At 67.4% G+C, this 16,267-nt stretch overlaps 7 protein-coding genes across 7 annotated transcripts; 2 read left to right on the top strand and 5 right to left on the bottom strand.

The window, feature by feature from the left end:
* Positions 1-50: 50 nt before the first annotated feature.
* Positions 51-1,317, bottom strand: FA09DRAFT_340598 (hypothetical protein; the record flags this gene model as incomplete). The annotated part of the gene is made up of 3 exons (XM_025744334.1): positions 51-612; positions 666-902; positions 968-1,317. The coding sequence occupies 3 exons, from the start codon at positions 1,315-1,317 to the stop codon at positions 51-53; spliced, it is 1,149 nt and encodes a 382-aa protein (XP_025596308.1).
* Positions 1,318-3,698: 2,381 nt separating this feature from the next.
* On the top strand, positions 3,699-4,677 carry FA09DRAFT_331618 (CMD-domain-containing protein). The gene is made up of 3 exons (XM_025743101.1): positions 3,699-3,814; positions 3,876-4,188; positions 4,247-4,677. Exons 2-3 carry the CDS (start codon positions 4,024-4,026, stop codon positions 4,559-4,561), a joined length of 480 nt encoding a protein of 159 aa, XP_025596307.1. The 5' UTR covers positions 3,699-3,814; positions 3,876-4,023; the 3' UTR covers positions 4,562-4,677.
* FA09DRAFT_282317 (carbon-nitrogen hydrolase) lies at positions 4,637-5,832 on the bottom strand (the record flags this gene model as incomplete). Its single annotated transcript, XM_025739826.1, has 6 exons — positions 4,637-4,899; positions 4,953-5,038; positions 5,089-5,171; positions 5,224-5,346; positions 5,405-5,680; positions 5,725-5,832. Coding segments are annotated over 6 exons (939 nt in total), but the record flags the coding sequence as incomplete, so codon positions are not given.
* A 444-nt stretch (positions 5,833-6,276) lies between these two features.
* On the bottom strand, positions 6,277-8,297 carry FA09DRAFT_331616 (Actin/actin-like protein). The gene is made up of 8 exons (XM_025743100.1): positions 8,263-8,297; positions 8,134-8,147; positions 8,044-8,077; positions 7,934-7,973; positions 7,680-7,734; positions 6,945-7,555; positions 6,815-6,888; positions 6,277-6,756 (listed from the first exon to the last, which is right to left on the bottom strand). Exons 1-8 carry the CDS (start codon positions 8,267-8,269, stop codon positions 6,464-6,466), a joined length of 1,128 nt encoding a protein of 375 aa, XP_025596305.1. The 5' UTR covers positions 8,270-8,297; the 3' UTR covers positions 6,277-6,463.
* A 371-nt stretch (positions 8,298-8,668) lies between these two features.
* FA09DRAFT_331614 (hypothetical protein) lies at positions 8,669-12,359 on the bottom strand. Its single transcript, XM_025743099.1, has 15 exons — positions 12,016-12,359; positions 11,757-11,962; positions 11,270-11,703; positions 11,173-11,221; positions 11,013-11,121; positions 10,681-10,959; positions 10,318-10,629; positions 10,215-10,258; positions 10,071-10,159; positions 9,797-10,020; positions 9,723-9,741; positions 9,657-9,670; positions 9,564-9,600; positions 9,416-9,513; positions 8,669-9,332 (listed from the first exon to the last, which is right to left on the bottom strand). Exons 1-15 carry the CDS (start codon positions 12,353-12,355, stop codon positions 9,151-9,153), a joined length of 2,436 nt encoding a protein of 811 aa, XP_025596304.1. The 5' UTR covers positions 12,356-12,359; the 3' UTR covers positions 8,669-9,150.
* Positions 12,360-13,307: 948 nt separating this feature from the next.
* On the top strand, positions 13,308-13,965 carry FA09DRAFT_362336 (hypothetical protein; the record flags this gene model as incomplete). The annotated part of the gene is made up of 6 exons (XM_025745462.1): positions 13,308-13,392; positions 13,446-13,541; positions 13,611-13,636; positions 13,695-13,763; positions 13,831-13,852; positions 13,913-13,965. The coding sequence occupies 6 exons, from the start codon at positions 13,308-13,310 to the stop codon at positions 13,963-13,965; spliced, it is 351 nt and encodes a 116-aa protein (XP_025596303.1).
* A 66-nt stretch (positions 13,966-14,031) lies between these two features.
* Positions 14,032-16,197, bottom strand: FA09DRAFT_331613 (Nop domain-containing protein). The gene is made up of 9 exons (XM_025743098.1): positions 15,874-16,197; positions 15,661-15,801; positions 15,336-15,602; positions 15,140-15,280; positions 14,758-15,083; positions 14,528-14,706; positions 14,348-14,473; positions 14,238-14,295; positions 14,032-14,183 (listed from the first exon to the last, which is right to left on the bottom strand). The coding sequence occupies exons 1-9, from the start codon at positions 16,180-16,182 to the stop codon at positions 14,057-14,059; spliced, it is 1,674 nt and encodes a 557-aa protein (XP_025596302.1). The 5' UTR covers positions 16,183-16,197; the 3' UTR covers positions 14,032-14,056.
* Positions 16,198-16,267: the final 70 nt, after the last annotated feature.

Genomic DNA, 16,267 nt, shown 5'->3' with positions numbered 1-16,267 from the left:
GGGCATTAAGATGGAGACCAGGGAAGCCAGGTGGTGTGCTGTCGCGCAGTCTAGTCGATGTCCTCCTCGTCGTCGTCACGGTCCTCGGGCGACTCGTACCAGTCGCCGTCGACGAGCGTCTCGAGCTGCTCGGCAATCTTGTCGCCGAGGCCGCAGTACGGGTCGGCGTCGGTGCACGGCAGCTCCTCGCCGCCGTCCTTCTCGTCGGCGTCGGCGTCGTCGTCGTCGCGCGCCTCGAGCAGGTCAGCGTCGACCTGGTCGCGCGCCGCGGCACGGCTCGCCAGCTTGGCGTGGTGGCGCTTGGCGCCCGGGCTCGCGGCGGCGCGGTGCTCGAGCGGCGACGAGGGCAGCGAGCCGACGTCGCGGCGGCTCTTGCCCGAGTAGACGAGCCAGTTGGCGACGGAGCGCAGCTGGCCGTTGCCGCTGAAGAAGGCCATCTTGTTGGTGACAAAGGCGTCCGGCGGCTGCGTCACGGCAAAGCCGCCGAGCGGGAAGGAGCGCTTGACGTACGACGTCGAGTCCATCCACTTCTGCGCCTTGATGACGTAGTCCTTGACCTCGGCCGACGACGGGTTCGAGGCGGCGGTGATGCCGTACTCGGTGACCCAAATGCTGTCAAGGAGTCAGCATGCTGCGACGCGCGACAGCTGACCACTGCCACTCACCTCTTGCCGTAGCGCTTGCGGACCTTCTGGACGAACGTCTTGAGCTGGTTGAGGCCCTTGTCGCCCTTGGGCGTGTAGGAGTGGATGGCCATGAAGTCGACGTCGGCGCCGAGCTGGTGCAGCTTCGTCATGAACTTGTCCATCCAGTCGAGGTCGTAGACGATCTGCGGCGACGAGATCTTGACGCCCTTGTCCTGGTACGGCTTGAGCTCACGCACCCAGTCCTTGGCCGCGGTGCTGTGCGAGGGGTGAGCTGCTGTTGCGCGCGCGCACACACACAACACACGCTGCACGCCACTCACATGGGGTCCAGGTTGGCCTGGCCCTTGACGTCGGGCTCGTTCTGCGCGAGGATGCGGCGCGGCAGGTTGTTCTTCATCTGGCGCTTGCGCTGCGCCCACAGGCCGCCGTGGCGGTTGAGGTCCCACATCATGGGCACGTACTCGATGTGCTTCGAGTACTGGTCCACGGGGCCGTCCTGCCAGTGGTGGTAGCACTCCATGTTGCCCTTGCCGAGCTTGGGTGCCCAGCGGTTGTCGTAGCCGTGCGGGATGCACCAGCGGTTGCGCGCCTCGACGGCGGGCAGCTGTGCGACGAGCACGGCGAGCAGCGGCAGCAGCACGGCGAGTGCCGAGAGCGAGAGGCGCATCATGGTGAAATGCGTGTGGTGGGTGGTGAGGAAGGCGGCAGAGACGATGCGTGCCGAGGCAGGTGCCGCGAGAGGCGAGTGCAAAGAGAGCGTGTGGGAGAGAGAGCGAGAGCGGGAGAGGGAGAGGCAGCAGGCACGGACGACGACGGGCAAGTGCGAACGTCTACCGGAGAAGTGCGCCTTGGGAGAGGGAGAGGAGGTGGTGGTTGGAGGGTGAGCGAGCGGCGTGGCGTGGCGGGCGTGAGAGGCGTGAGCAGGCGCGGCGGATTGGCGGGCGCGGTGCGGCGGCTTGCTTGTGCGGTGTCTGAATGGGGGGGCCGGAGCGGGAGAGGTGAGTTGGGAGGAGAACAGCAGGGCGCGGCGCAGCGGCGCAGCAGGGCAGCCCAAGAGCAGCAGGGCCCAGCACGCGCAGACAAGGCACGGCAGCAGCACCGCGCCGCACAAGCACAAGGGCGCCGCCGGTGGCTTGTGTTGCGCCCACGCGCCCCTCTCGCTCGCGCGCGCCCTCTCGCTGCGCGCCTGCCTCGCACTCCGAGCCGCGCTCCGCCTGCGCGCGGCGTTGAGGGGCCGCCTACGCCGGCAGCGCAGCAGCAGTCTTCGCGCTTCAGCCGCCGCAGCGCAGCACCGCAGCATGCGGCCAGCGCCGCGGCAGCGCAGCGGAGCTTTGGCAGCGGCCGCAGAACGCAGCACGAGCGCTGTCACCCTCCGCCCGCTGCTCGGCCGCCGGACGCGCACGCCGATCGATCAGGAGCAAGCGGCGGCCGCACGCAGAACGTCGGGCAGGAGGGCAGTCGTGCGCTGCGTGCCTCGGCACCGCGCCGGCGCCCGAAGCGTGCACACTGCTGCCGTGCCCGCGCGCGCGCCCCTCGCCTCAGGGGCGCCAGCCGCAACGCCAGAACGTCTGCCGCGCCGCGCCTGCTCCGCGCGCGCCAGGCCATCTGCTCCCGCCCGCCAGCCGCCTGGCACGCGGAGCAGCGACAAGAGCATCCTCATCACTGCGCACCGAGCTAGGCGTCGTCTCGTCTTCATCGTCGTCCAGACGAGCTGTCTGTGCTCTGCGCCTGCGCTCGCGCTCGCGCCTTGACGAATCCGCATGAGGGCCAGAGAAAAGGGCTTCAGAGTAAGAGTGCCGCTTTGTCCCTTCCGCCACTGCCGCCCGGACCCCTGGACGCCCGCCAAGACGCGCAAGGACGAGCACAAGCGCGCGCGCGCGCGTGTGTCTTGTGTCTCTTGTCCTTGCACAAGCGCCGCGTTGCCTCTCTTGGACAAAGGCAGCGACGCAGGCGGGGCCTTGTCCGAGACCTGCTCGATGCACACCTCGCCTCGCTCGTTTATTCCCGGCCGGGCTGCTACTGCACGCGCGCAGCAGGCTACTCCAAGACGCCGCCGCCATGGCAGCGGTGCCTCCGAGCGCGCGAGGCGCCGTCTTTGTTATTCACAGAGAGATCGAAAGACGCTCTTCGGCTTCGTCGATCAGCAGCAGGCGCGAGCAGTGCGTGTTGCAGACGCCATCGGCGAGAGAGAGAGAGAGAGAGAGAGACGAGAGGGTGCCCCCTGCGCGGTGCGGCACACGGCATCGGCCGCCGCTGCCGCCGTGCCGCACCGCACGTCCACGCGCGCCGAAGCGCCACTGCGCGCGCCCCCCTGCAGCGCGCGGCTGCGTCCTCGGCGCATCGTCGTCGCCCGCGCTCCTTTGCGCTGACTCTGACTTGGCCTCTCGGCACCGGCGGCTGGCCTCCATTCGAGACAAGACATGCTTCTCTCAGCCGCATCTTCGCTGCTGCCGCTTGCTGGGCTCGTGCGCTCGCCGTCAGCATGCAGGCACGGCCGTTGAGGCAGATCTCCATGCGGGCCGGCCATGTGCACAGCAGGCAGCGGCAGCGGCAGCCGCGCGCGCACGGGCAGCTCCGCGCCGCTGCGCCGCTTGCGTCGCCGTTGCATCCGCTGCTCGCCGCCGTGTGCGGGGTGAGCTGCTCCATCCCACGGGCACACGGCTCGGCCCTCCCCGACTCGCGCGTCCCGGAATGGCAAGTCTGTGTCTCTCTCGCGCAGCGGCAGCCCGGAAGGGGTCGTGCAGATCCTCGCTCGCCGCCACGCAGGACAAGGCTCACGCTGCAGGGCAGCAGCACGTTCGAGAGCGATCTACCGGCCGTCGGCACGGCGCGGTCTCGCTCGGCTTTCTGCCCGCTTGCCGTCGACGGGCGCGAGACGGGTGCCTGCGACTGCAGACGCACATGGCTCGGCCCGTCGTCGCCGAGCAGCGAGATGCCGCCACTGCTGTTGGTCTGGCCGCAAGCAAGATGCAGCCGGGGCTCGTGGGACAGACCGTCGTCATGCGAGCGTGCCCATGTGGCGCAGCCACGGGATGCGCAAGTTGGGCGTTCCGTGGAAGAAGCGCGCGCGCCGTGCATGCGAGAGGGTGATGGATGAGCAATCGGGCGAGGGCCCTGCAGCTGTGGCTGTTCCCATCAGATGTCACGTAGACGTCGCAAGAGTAGCTGTGAGAATATCGACGCAATCCCGAGCTGGCCATCATCTGGCGCTGACGAGTGAGTGGGCAGTGACGATGCGAGGCGTCGTGGAGGCGGCGCGTGCGCGAGCGGTGACGGCGAGCGTGAGAGGCGAGCGGAGCGCCGCGCCGAGCAGGCGCTTCACGCCCCGACCTCCATCATCATCGGCCGCCGGGCAGGACGCCAAGGAAACAGCAGCATGACTTCGTCAAGCACCCGCGTCGACGCCGAGTATGACGCCACGACGCTCGGTGCGCTGCACACGCAGGGCGAGGAGCGCCGGCGTGCCGTCGTGGGCAGTGCGCACGTCGACCGCAGCCTCGCCGCCGCCAGCGCCTTCACGCAGCCGATGCAGGATCTGGCGGTGAGCGGCATCGGGGCCGCTTGCATCTCATCAATCGTTGCTGACGTCGCCGTGACAGACGACCTTCGCATGGGGCCACGTCTGGAACCGTCCGGGCCTCTCGTTCCGCGATCGCTCCCTGCTGAACATCGGCATGCTCGTGGCGCTGAACCGCTCGCCCGAGCTGGCCGTGCACACGCGCGGCGCCCTCACCAACGGCATCGGCGAGGTCGAGCTGCGCGAGGCGCTGCTGCAGGCGGCCACGTACTGCGGCATGCCGGCGGGCATGGAGGCGTTCCGCGTGGCCGACAAGGCGCTGGGCGAGTGGAAGCAGGAGAACGGCTATGCGCCGGACCAGGTCGTGCCTGCGCAGCCAGAGGGCCGGCACAAGTAGCGAGCGCCACAATGCCCACGTCACTTCACCAAGAACGAAGGCGTGAAGAGCGTGTCATTCGGAGCTCTCGTACAGGTCTGCACGGCAGCGATACACCGCCGAGGCATCCGGCAGCACGCGCAGATCGACGGCCGCGAAGAGCAGCGCCTCATGCTCGTCCTCGACGCGCGCCACGCTGCCGAGGAAGGGCGCCGAGACGCTCGTCCGGCCGACACCGACGGCCTCGGGCTCCTCGGTGTCGTCTGAGGGTGCTGCATCGGCGGGCCACGACGGCCCGGCGACGTTGCACATCGCGACGACGCACTCGTTCTCGATGGCGCGAGCGACGCAGATCGAGTCTGAGCAAGGGGGCGTGAGCAGCGGAGAGGTGCACTCTGTGCGTGGCACGCACCAAGCAGCGTCGCTTCGCTCTCCTTGTTCCACGCGATGCCTCGAGCGCCAGCATCGGTCGCGTACCAGCATGTCGGCACGAAGACGCTGCGACGTGTCAGTAGAGGAGAAGACGGGGTCTCAGGCGCGCGACTCACACGTCCGGCCCGACCATCGTCTCCTCGCCGCCTGTCGGGCGCTCGAGCAGCTCCCGGAAGGCCTCGGGGAAGCCCAGGTCCCACTTGAGCGATGCGTCAGCACAGCGCGGCGCCGCGATCAGACATGGCACGCACACAGATGAGCATGCCGACGCGCACCTGGCGGCCGCGCCGCGTCGTCACGACAAAGGTGCGGTCGTGCGGGTGCGAGTCAGGCGTCGCTGCGGAGAGCACGGCGCGCTCGGGGTGCCAGAGGTTCTGCACAAGGGCATCAGAGGTGCAAAGGGCGTACAGACCGCCGGCATCACACACGCACGCGCTTCGTGTAGCGGCCCTTGACCTCGCCGTCGCGGCCGACGTAGTAGCACGTGTTGAAGAGCTTGTGTCCCTCGTCCTCCTCCTTGTCAGCCTTGTTGTGCGAACTCGTGCGGTGCTGCGGCTGGTGATGGCCCGCCTCGACGGCCGTGCCTGCAACAATGTCGATGTCATGCGCTTGAGCCAGCCGGGCGATCTCGTGAAGGAAGTGCTCCGGGTCGTCCATTGGCTGAGGGCGGCGTGAGCTGCATCTCTCGTCGTCGACACCTGTGCGCAGCTCACATGCTCGCTCCTGCCACTGGGCACGCCCTCTTCTCCAACCTGGCGCCACAGGTCGTGCTCAGCGCCCGTGAAGAAGTACTCGGGCAGCACGAGGACATCTGCGCCGCGCTGTGCAGCCGCCTCGGCGAGCTGCTCGGCCGTGCGCAGCGCATGCGCCTCGGCATCCTCGCTGGCCGGCGCCACCTGCGCCAGCGCCAGACGCAGCTCGTCGGCGGGCGACGCTGCAAGTGAGGCCGGACGGCGAGCGTCGAGCGTGCCGAGTTCGCGCATGCTTGAAGGGTGATGGAGGCGCTCGGCGACGAAGCTTTGCCTGCTGCGGCGGAAGAGTGGAGGCGCGGCGCCAGGTCCTCGTGCTCGCACGGCCGCGGCCCAGCTCGCCGTGCGCCGCGTCCCGCCGGCTCGCGGCGCCTCACGTCCGCGGCGCCACCAGCACGCTCGTGCCCAATGCTCCCATCCCCGCTCTTGTGCGCACCTGCCATCCCGCCACCTCTGCAGCACAGCACACCACAGACGCACACACACGCTCGTGGGATGGGACATTTCATTGCGGAGATAGAGGAAGGGGAGAGGCGTGATTGGGAGACCACAGCAGCAGTCTAGAAGCGATGCGCCGGCACGCCACGGCGCCGCCGGACGCATCCTCTTCGCAGCGCGACACGGCGCTGCCTGCGATGGCCCGGCAGACAGCGACGGCGCACCGTGGCATCATCCTGCCGCCATGGCGCTGCCCGTGCACTCGCGCCACGGCGCAGGCACGCGGCGGCGGGGCATGGTGCATTTAGAAGCACTTGCGGTGCACGATCGAGGGGCCGGCCTCGTCGTACTCCTGCTTGCTGATCCACATCTGCTGGAACGTCGACAGCGACGCGAGGATGGAGCCACCGATCCAGACCGAGTACTTGCGCTCCGGCGGCGCCACGATCTTGACCTTCATCGACGACGGCGCGAGCGCCGTGATCTCCTTCTGCATGCGGTCCGAGATGCCGGCGTACATGGTGGTGCCGCCCGACATGACGATGTTGCCGTACAGGTCCTTGCGGATGTCCAGGTCGCACTTCATGATCGAGTTGTCTGCGCGCCGGGAGGTCAGCCGCCGCGACTGCACGTTCTGTGCTGCTGCACCACTCACACGTCGTCTCGTGGATGCCCGACGCCTCGAGGCCGAGGAACGAGGGCTGGAAGAGAGCCTCGGGGGCGCGGAAGCTGAGAGACGCGCGCGTCAGCACATGCACCGAGCAGCACGCTCAGCCCGCACTCACCGCTCGTTGCCAATCGTGATGACCTGTCCGTCGGGCAGCTCGTAGCTCTTCTCGAGCGCGCTCGACTGGCTGGCCGTCTGCATCTCCTGCTCGAAGTCGAGCGCGACGTAGCAGAGCTTCTCCTTGATGTCACGGACAATCTCGCGCTCGGCCGTGGTGGTGAAGGGGTAGCCGCGCTCCATCAGGATCTTGACGAGGTGCTCCGTCAGGTCACGGCCGGCAAGGTCGAGACGCAGGATGGCGTGCGGGAGCGAGTAGCCCTCGTAGATGGGCACCGTGTGCGTGACACCGTCGCCGGAGTCGAGCACAATACCGGTCGTGCGGCCGGAGGCGTAGAGCGAGAGCACGGCCTGGATGGCCACGTAGAAGGCCGGCGCGTTGAACGTCTCGAACATGATCTGCGTCATCTTCTCGCGGTTCGCCTTGGGGTTGAGCGGCGCCTCGGTCAGCAGCACCGGGTGCTCCTCGGGCGCGACACGCAGCTCGTTGTAGAAGGTGTGGTGCCAGATCTTCTCCATGTCGTCCCAGTTGGTCACGATGCCGTGCTCGATCGGGTACTTGAGCGTCAGGATACCACGCTTGGACTGCGCCTCGTCACCGACGTAGGAGTCCTGCAGAGGCATGTCAGTGCTCGTCCCGCCTGGCAACAGCGAGCGGCGCGGCGAGCTGCGGCTGCGCGCGTCCGCCGCCGCGCCTGAGCTGCCGCGCGCGCGATGCGCTCCGAGCTGTGCTCACCTTCTGGCCCATGCCGACCATCACACCCTGGTGGCGCGGCCGTCCGACGATGGACCTGTAGGATGAGATGTTAGTGCCAAGCTTGCACTCTGCGTCTGCAAAGCGCCGGCGGCCTGTGCAGGGTAGGTGCCGCGCGGCTGCTCGAGAGCTTCCTGCACGCCTCGCAGGAGCGCCCAGCCCGGCTCCCGCCGCCCCAGCCTTGCATCCACTCCAGCAGCATCGCCAGACCCGCCCGCACCTCTCTGCATACGCACGGGAAGATGGCGCGCGGGGCGTCGTCACCGGCAAAGCCGGCTGTGCGAGGCAAGAGCGCATGTCAGCGGATGGCTTCTCACGCAACATGCGGGCGGGCGGCGCAGCTCACCCTTGCACATGCCGGAACCATTGTCGATGACAAGCTGTGGGCGGACGTGAGCGTGCTGCGGGGTCAGTGCGTCCTCCCCGTGCTGCTCACAGCAGCGACCTCGTCTGCGGAGTGTGCGGTGTGAGCAGGAGGTTGGGCGGCAGCGGATGCACAGCGCCCGGCGGCCTGTGCGCGCGAGCGCGGCGGCGGCGCCGGCAGCAGCTGCGGCGGGCAACTCACCCTCCATTGTGTCGTAAGCGTGGGTGGTGGGAGTGGATAGAGGGGTGGAGCGTGTGGGCGTGTGCGGGGTCGTGAGCACAAGGGCGTGATGGTGAGAGGCGAGAGGGCGAGCTCGCCGTCGCGGCCCAGCGTGGCGCGCGCGGCGACGAGGCCCTGCCGCCGCCGCCGCCAGCCAGCCGTGGCCGCGGCGGCGGCGGCGCTGTGTTGCTGGCGGGCGCCCCTCTCCTTCTCGCCGCCGCCGCTGCGCGCGCTGGCGGGCACGGGGCGGCGCTCCGCCTCCGCCAGCACGCTGACGCCGCGCCTGCAGCGGCGCAAGGCGCCGGACGTGGGCACGGCGCCTGTGTGTGCGCGCGCCGATATGCGACGTGGTCCGCGCGCAGGCGCACCACACTGCTCCGCCGCCGTCCTTCGAGATCGTGCGCGGCCGGCGCCACAGCCCCTGTGCCTTGCGCGCTGCCTCGCCACGTGGCGACATCGGCGCGCACAGCCTCCCGCCCGGCGACGCCCTCCGCACCGACCCTTGAGCACCGCCGCATGCGTTGCCGTGGGAGCCGCACATGGGTGCAGTGAGGCATGGTCAAGCCTCTCCTTCAGCGCCACGGTCCTGCGAGAGCCGCAGTACAAGACATTTGCGCTTCGTCCCAGCTGCGCCTGTGCCTGTGCCGCTCTCAGGGGTCGATACGCAGTCCGGCTGAGCGCAGCAGCACCCGCAGGATCCAGTAAGTTGCGAGTCGCGAGCAATGGCGCTGGGCAGTCTGAGTCAAGCGGGAGCAGAGGCAGCGTGATCGCCGGACAGCGATGCGCATTGTCATCAGCAAGCGAGCATGTGAGGAGCAGAGAGAGCCTCCTCGCCTGGAGCGCCGCAGCCTCAAGTCAGGGCGAGCGACTTCACAGCGCCGCCGTCTTGTTCTTGAGCTGCAGCCCGAGACTCCGCGCGACGATGGCGTACTTGTCGCACGCCTCCTCGATGCGCTTCTGCGTCGACTTGCCGGCGCCGTGCCCCGCATTGAGCTCGAGACGCGCGAGGATGGGGTTGGGGTTCTCCGGGTGCTTGTGCTGCAGCTCTGCGACTGCGAGAGGAGGAAGTGTAAGCACGCGGAGGCACAGAGTACTTCTTTCATCCCTCTAGATCTTGAACACCACTCGAACGCACCCATCTTGAAGCTGTGCGCCGGCACCACGCGGTCGTCGTGATCGGAGCTCAGAATCGCGACTGTCGGGTACGTCTTGTTGGGGTTGACGTTGTGCAGCCTGCTCGCCGTGTCAGCGCTGGCGCAAGATGTGAGCCACGGCAGACTCACGGCGAGTACTTGTAGTTGTAGTCGAACATGACGGGGTCTAGGCGACGGAGCAGTCAGCTTTGTTCCATCAGCGCGGGCACATCGTAGTCCCACCTTCAATCGGGTTGCTGCAGGCGCGAGGGTTAGCGTGGAGCGTACATCGGGCACCGGTCAACTCACCCATAGTCGGCACACCAGGCTGCCGCACGAGAGGCGATCAGCAATTGCCGGGACGCAGCAGTGAGCCGACTCACCTGCGCCGATGGTCCACGTGCTGAACTTGAGCATGTCATGCACGCCGACCTCCGCCACGACGGCGCCGATGCCGTGCTTCTCCTCGGCCTGGTTGCCGACGGCCATGGCGCCGAGGCCGCCGTTGGAGCCGCCATTGACGATCGTGACGCCGGAGATCTTGTTGGTCTTAAGGTACTCGCATGCCGCAAGCACGTCGTCAAAGACGTTTTGCTTGTGGAGCAAGCTGCGGCGGGGGGTGAGCATGAAGCCAAAAGGCGGCGCAGGAGCACGTACCGTCCGGCATCGTGCCACTTGCCGCCGAACTCGCCACCGCCGCGTGCATTGACCCAGGCAAGCACGCCGCCGTAGGCCTGCACCCAGGTCTGGCGAGAGCGGGTCAGCCTGCGGTGCCATCAGCGAGCGAAGCGCAGCACGCACCATGAGCGAGGGGCTGAACGTCGGCGCCAGCGGGATGTTGAAGCCTGAGACAGACAGACGGAGATCAGCATACCGCCGCAGGCCATCTCCCGCGTGCGCTCACCGCCGTAGAAGTAGCACCACGTCGGCGCCGTGCCGTCGAGCGGCGTGTCCTTGCGGCGCGTGAGGAACATGGGCACCTTTGTGCCGTCCTTGGACTCGAACCAGCGCTGCTCGGAGACAAAGTCGTCGGGCTTGATGCCGGCGACGAGCGTCGTGCGGTATACGCTCTCCTCGGGCGTCGCCGTCGTGCTCTGCGCCGCCGAGGCGCCCCAGTCGAGCCGCGTCTGCGTGCCGGGACTGACGAAGGACATCGTCGAGACGTAGGCCGTCGAGTCCTCGCGCCGGCCCGAGAACTGCGTCACCGTGCCGACCACTGCGAGGTTGTGTCAGTGCCGGCCAATGCTTGCCACAATTCACGACGCACGCTCAGGGAGCAGGCGCTTGATCTGCTTGCCGCTCTTGAGCTCGTACTGCCACACCTCGTCCTGCACGTTGCGCGAGTAGATGATGACGAGCTTGTTCTCATTGATGATCGTCGCCGTCGACAGCAGCGCGTCCTTGTCCTCGGCCAGCAGGTCCGTCGTCTTGACGTCGCCCGACAGCTGTGCCGGGTGGCCGCTTTGCGCGGACGAGGCGTCAAGCTCGATCCTTACGATCTTGTAGTTCGCAGCGTCGCGGTTGGTCATGAAGTAGAAGGTCGTGCCTGTGGCCGCGTGTGAGCCACTGTCACGGGCAAGGAGCAGCGCTCGGCCTCACCATCGTTGCCGAGGTACGACAGCTCGGACTTGAAGTCGGTCGAGAGCGGGATCCACTTCATGCTGTCGCTGACCTTCTGGTCCTTGAGGCTCGCAACGTATGTCCGCGCCTGGCGTGCATGTCAGCACAGGTGCTACTCCAGCGCCGCTCCGCCTCTCACCTTCGTGTCCGTGTCCTTCGAGTTCGAGAGGATGACCCACTCGCCGTCGCTGCGACCCGTCAGCGGCGCATCTCCAAGCCATACGCACAGCACTCACTCGCTGACGACCGTGCTCCACATGCTCTCCCGCGTAACGGGGTCCTTGGCGACGACCAGCACGTCCTCGCTCTGCTTGGTGCCGATCTTGTGGAAGTGCAGGCGCGCGTCCTTGTTCGCGTCGGTCTCGGTGCCGTGGCCGTCGGCGCCGATGCTCTCGGCCTCGGGGAAGGCCTGGTAGAAGAAGCCGCTGTCGTCGTGCAGCCATGTGATGCCGCTGAACTTGACGGAGCGGATCTCATCCTCTAGGCGGTCCGGCCCGCCGGTGCGCGCCGTCGAGCCGTCGGCCGGCGGCGTGTTGAAGGGCGCCAACGTGGGCCGCACGTACACGCGCAGCCAGTCGGAGCCGGCCTTGGAGATGCCGTACGCAAAGTACTTGCCGCTCTTGGAGAACGACGTGGCGGACAGTGCGACCGTGCCGTCCTTGGACATGAGCTGGAAGGCGCAGTCAGCCGCTGCCCGCCCGTGCCCATCCTGGCCGCACGCACGTTCTGGTCAAACCACTTCTCGCCTACCGGCGTGTCTCCCGTCGGCCGCGCCACGTCCTCGGCGGTGGCGCGGTAGATGGTGCTCTGCGGGTCGAGGCCCGAGTTGTAGCTGTAGTAGAAGGCGCCGTCGCCTTTCGCTGATGGGCACGAGGTGCGCGGGTAGGAGAACGATGATTCTAGGAGCCTCTTGAACACCGCGCGATCCGCTGATGTGCTGCGCTTCAGTGCCGAGACCACCATCCTAGCACGGAACACTCACGGTAGCCGTCGATGTACTCCTGCGTTGCCTGCGCCTGCGCCTCCACCCACGTCTTGGTCTCGCTGCTCTGGCTCGGCGGCGTCTCGAGCCAGTCGTACGGCTCGGGCACGACGACCTCGCCCTGCGCCTTGCTCTTGTACGTCGCCGAGGCGTCGCTGCGGCGCGCGGCCGGGAAGGGCCGTGCCACGGGATCCCAGCCGGGCGCGTTTGCGGCGCGCGAGGACATGGCGCGCGGTGCGGAGAGCGGCGAGGTGCGCAGCGAGAGCGAGACGGAGAGCGCGAAGATGGACGTGAGGACGGCGGTGCGAGGCAGAGGACGGGCCAGCAGAGCGAGAGGCATCGGTAGCGACAAGGAGAGGGGCGAGAAGGGAAGCGGGGAGCGCCGCGCATGACATGAACACCGCGGCGGCCGCTCGGGTCTCGGGCCGGCGGGGTGCGCGTCCGTGCGCGCGCAGACCCCTGGGCGCGATGAGGTAAGCACGCCCTTGCTCATGGACACCCTCTTCTCTTCCTTCCTCCACGAGGGGAGGCCTTGAGGTCAAAGAATGCTCCTCAAAATGTTGGATATGTGTCTGCCTGCTGCAGCCAGGTCGCATTCGCCTGCTCTCGCCAGAGACGCCCGGCTGCCACGCCATCCTGCGGCATCGCAACCCCGCGTCAACCGAGCGCCGAGGGCGTCGAGTGATTGGTGCTGCGCTGGGCGGCCACAGTGCTGCTTGGCAACGTGCTCTGCCCTCGATCAACATAGACGAGCAAGAGCAGGACGACGCAGCAGCAGGCAGTGTGCTCAGCTTGAAATCCAGACAGAGCAAGAGGGCGGCGTGGCAGGGGCTGCGCGCGGTCTCCAGCCCCCCCGAAGATCGTCGGCTCCGAGCTTCGAGCTGCAAGGTCCCGAAGCGCCTCCTCAGCCCCTGTCGATCCAGCACCAGTCCCTGCTGATGCCCCACCGGAGCAGAGGATCCGAAATAGCACACACTGCCCGGAGCCCGACGCAGAACGAGCACTCTAGCTGCGCCTTCAATAAGTGTGACACGGGCCGGCGGCGAGACGATCAGGAGACGCCCCCACTGCGCCCTTCTCTTGAGGCACTATGTACCTGGCTGGGCCTCTTGCGCCGAAGCGAGATCAGCGATAGGCGAAGCGAGCGGTGCGGCGCTGGCCGCGTACAAGAGCTCGGGCGTCGCATGGGACAGCCTCTCTCACCCCACACACCACCACACAGCAACCTACACAAGCTCGTGAGCAGCGACGTCGCAGCCACTCGAACGCACGCTCACAGCCACCCAGCAACCATGACCTCCACCGCCGTGCCCCAGACTGCGCAGTTCGCCGCCGCGCGCGCCATCCTCACGGACCCCTCGCGCGGCGCCAAGCTCCGTGCGTGCCATGCCCACACGCCGTCGTGCCAGGGCTGACCTCGCCGCCGCCAGAGGACTCTTTCAGCAACCAGGAGAAGCTGGCCTTCTACGGCCTGGGCCAGCAGGGCACGTACGGCGACAACACGGACAAGAAGCCCGGCATGCTTGGTACGTCATCCATATCCCGCTGCTCGGCCCCATGCATCTGACGTCGGGGGCCTGGCTTCTTGTCAATAGACCTCAAGAAGAAATACATGCATGAGGTGCACCCTGAGCCGAGCGGCCGGTTGCGGGAGAGCAGACTGACACCGTCGTGCACAGAGCCATGCCCGCCACAAGGGTATGCCGCCGGCGGAAGCGCAGGCCAAGTATGTGGAGCTCTTCTTTGTCGTGAGTTGCACGCGCTGGCCGGGATGAGCCGTAGCGCCGGATGGGGGCTGACAGGCGCGGTGCACAGGCGATGAAGACGTACGCCTCCAGTGAGCGCACGAGGACCTCGCGCATGGCCGGCACGGCAACTCACGTCAATCCCCACTCAGTCAACAGCAAGTGCGAGGGCTGGGCGGCCGAAGTGGCGGCCATCAAGAACTGAGCGTCTCCCGGACCTCGCGGCGCGCTACCGCCTAGCCTGAATGTCATCCGTCGTGCTTTCGCTGCTGCCTGTGCGTATGTGTGATCTCATTTCACTCGACACGCGGCTTCTTCGCTGGCGGCAGCGCCGGCGGACCCATGCTGCCTGCGCCGCCTGATGATCCCGGAATGGCAGTGCCCCGCGCACCAGGCGCGAGAGAGAAGGTGCCCTCCTTGAACCTGTGCAGGGCGGTCAGCAAGGGTGCTGCGGTAGGTATGCGTAGCACTGCGCACCATTTTGCGTTGGCCTCGTCGACCTTTCGTTGGCGCGAGGGGTCCACGAGCTCGATGCCTGGGCGCAGCATGTCAGCCATGGCCGTACTGCATCACTGGGGACAACTCACCCTGCACCGGTGTGAAGGAGAGCGACGAGGCCGTGCCCGACGAGTCTCCGCCGGCATCTAGTGCTGCGCCGGTAGACCGGCTGCGGAGCGCAGAGAGACGAGTCTTGTTCATCTTCGACATCTTGGCTGCACGGTAGCTGTCAGCACAGCGCATACAGATACGCTCGCACCACCACCCACCTTTGGAGGTGGCGCCAGCGACATGCGCTCTGACGCGCCCACTGCTGCCGGCATTCATCATGCCCAGGCCAATCGTCTCGTCGAACGCGCCGGCCTCCTCCTCGGCCTTGCCGAACTCGACTCTGTTCTGCTGCTTCTTGAGCTCCGTGAGGCCGTTCGCCTCCTTGAGCTTGCGCGCTCTACAGGCCACAGTCAGTCGCAGCAGCACCATACGCTCCAGCTGCACTCACCGCCGTCCGCCACGCCGCTGCTTGTTGCCGCCCTCCTTCGGCACCGGCAGCGCCTTCGTCATCTTGATCGGCGGCGGCTCCTGCAGCTTCTCAAGCTTCTTCTCGAGCTCTTGCTTGATGCGCGCGCCGTACGTGCCGTGCCGGTCGGAGCCGCCCATGTCGACGCGCGCCGCCAGCAGCGCCTTGGCCGAGACGATGCGCTGTGCCTGCCGGTGGTAGTCCTCGCCGACGTTCTGGATGAGCTCGGACTGGAAGATGAAGCCGACTGGCCGGTTGCGGAAGGCGCTCGACGCGCCCGATGCCAGCTTCTTCGAAGCACCAAGCAGCTGTGAAGCAGTGGATCAGCGGTGAACGGCCATGCTGGGCGTGCTCGCCCACTCACATGGATGTTGCACGCCGGAATCTTGCTCAGGCCCGTCAAGCCGCCTGCCACACCTAGCAGCTTCGTCGCGACTCGCGTGCCGACGACAGCGCTCAGGTTCGGCGCGATCAGCGTCATGCGCGACTCGACGTATTGCAGGATCTGCGAGGGCGGCTCAGCGCTGGCTGAAGAATAGTACAGGACAAGCCGCACTCACGTTGCGCCGCTCGTTCTCCAGCTCAAAGACCAGCTCTGCCGCCTCGTCGACGCGCTTCCACTCCAGCTCGGGCAGCGGGCGCCCCTTGGTCGTGCTGGCCGTCATCGAGATGACGACGACGGTGCCGTGCGGCAGAATCGATTGCAGCGACGCCTTCGTCAAGTCGTCGTCATTGCCCAGCGCCTGCACCGCGCGCACGAACTCCCACGGCGAGGGGATGAGCGACTCGAGCTCCGGGAAGCGAGGGGCGTAGTGGTCCCGGATGTACTGCGTGAAAGCGACGCTCAGCTGCTGCAGGATTTACCTGCGCTGTGCTGCGGCTCACCTTGTGCACAATCAGAATCTCATTGTCCAGGTCGACAGCCAGGTTGTTCGCCCGCACGATGAGCTGATACTCCTGCGAGTCCTCGAGCACGCCCGATTGAGAGACCTCGGGCGACGGCAGCGCGGCGAAGTGTGCAATGGACTGCAGCGAGGCGCTCTCAGCATGCTGCTGCACCCACCAGCCCTTGCCTTGAAGAGGCGCAGCGGCACTCACCTTCAGAATCTCCTTCATCTTCGAGCTCTCCTTCAGCCGCGACACCTCGCGCACGCTGCCGCTGACGTCCATCGTCTCGACGGTCTGCGCATCGAGCTCTGCGGCGGGCAGCGTACCACCCTCGGGCAGCTGCATCTCCGTGTCGCCCTCGTCGTCCGAGTCGCCTGCAGCAGCCTGTGTGGAGGCGCCGCCGTTGGCAGCGGACGAAGGGCCGGCGGCGGGTGCCGGGCTTGGCGAGCGCGAGGCGTCGCCCTCGCCGTCGGAGCCGGAGCCGAGGTCGAGCAGGAGCTCGTCGGCGTACGAGGTCATTGTGTTGGAGGGTGGTGGTGGTGGCGAGGCAGGCTGGAGATGCGCGACGCGGGGTGCGAGAAGAGCCGCGGCCAAGCCTGTGCGC

Source organism: Tilletiopsis washingtonensis, assembly GCF_003144115.1.
Source record: "Tilletiopsis washingtonensis strain MCA 4186 unplaced genomic scaffold FA09scaffold_19, whole genome shotgun sequence".
Taxonomy (NCBI): Eukaryota; Fungi; Basidiomycota; class Exobasidiomycetes; order Entylomatales; genus Tilletiopsis; species Tilletiopsis washingtonensis.
This window is presented reverse-complemented; position numbering and strand designations above follow the sequence as displayed.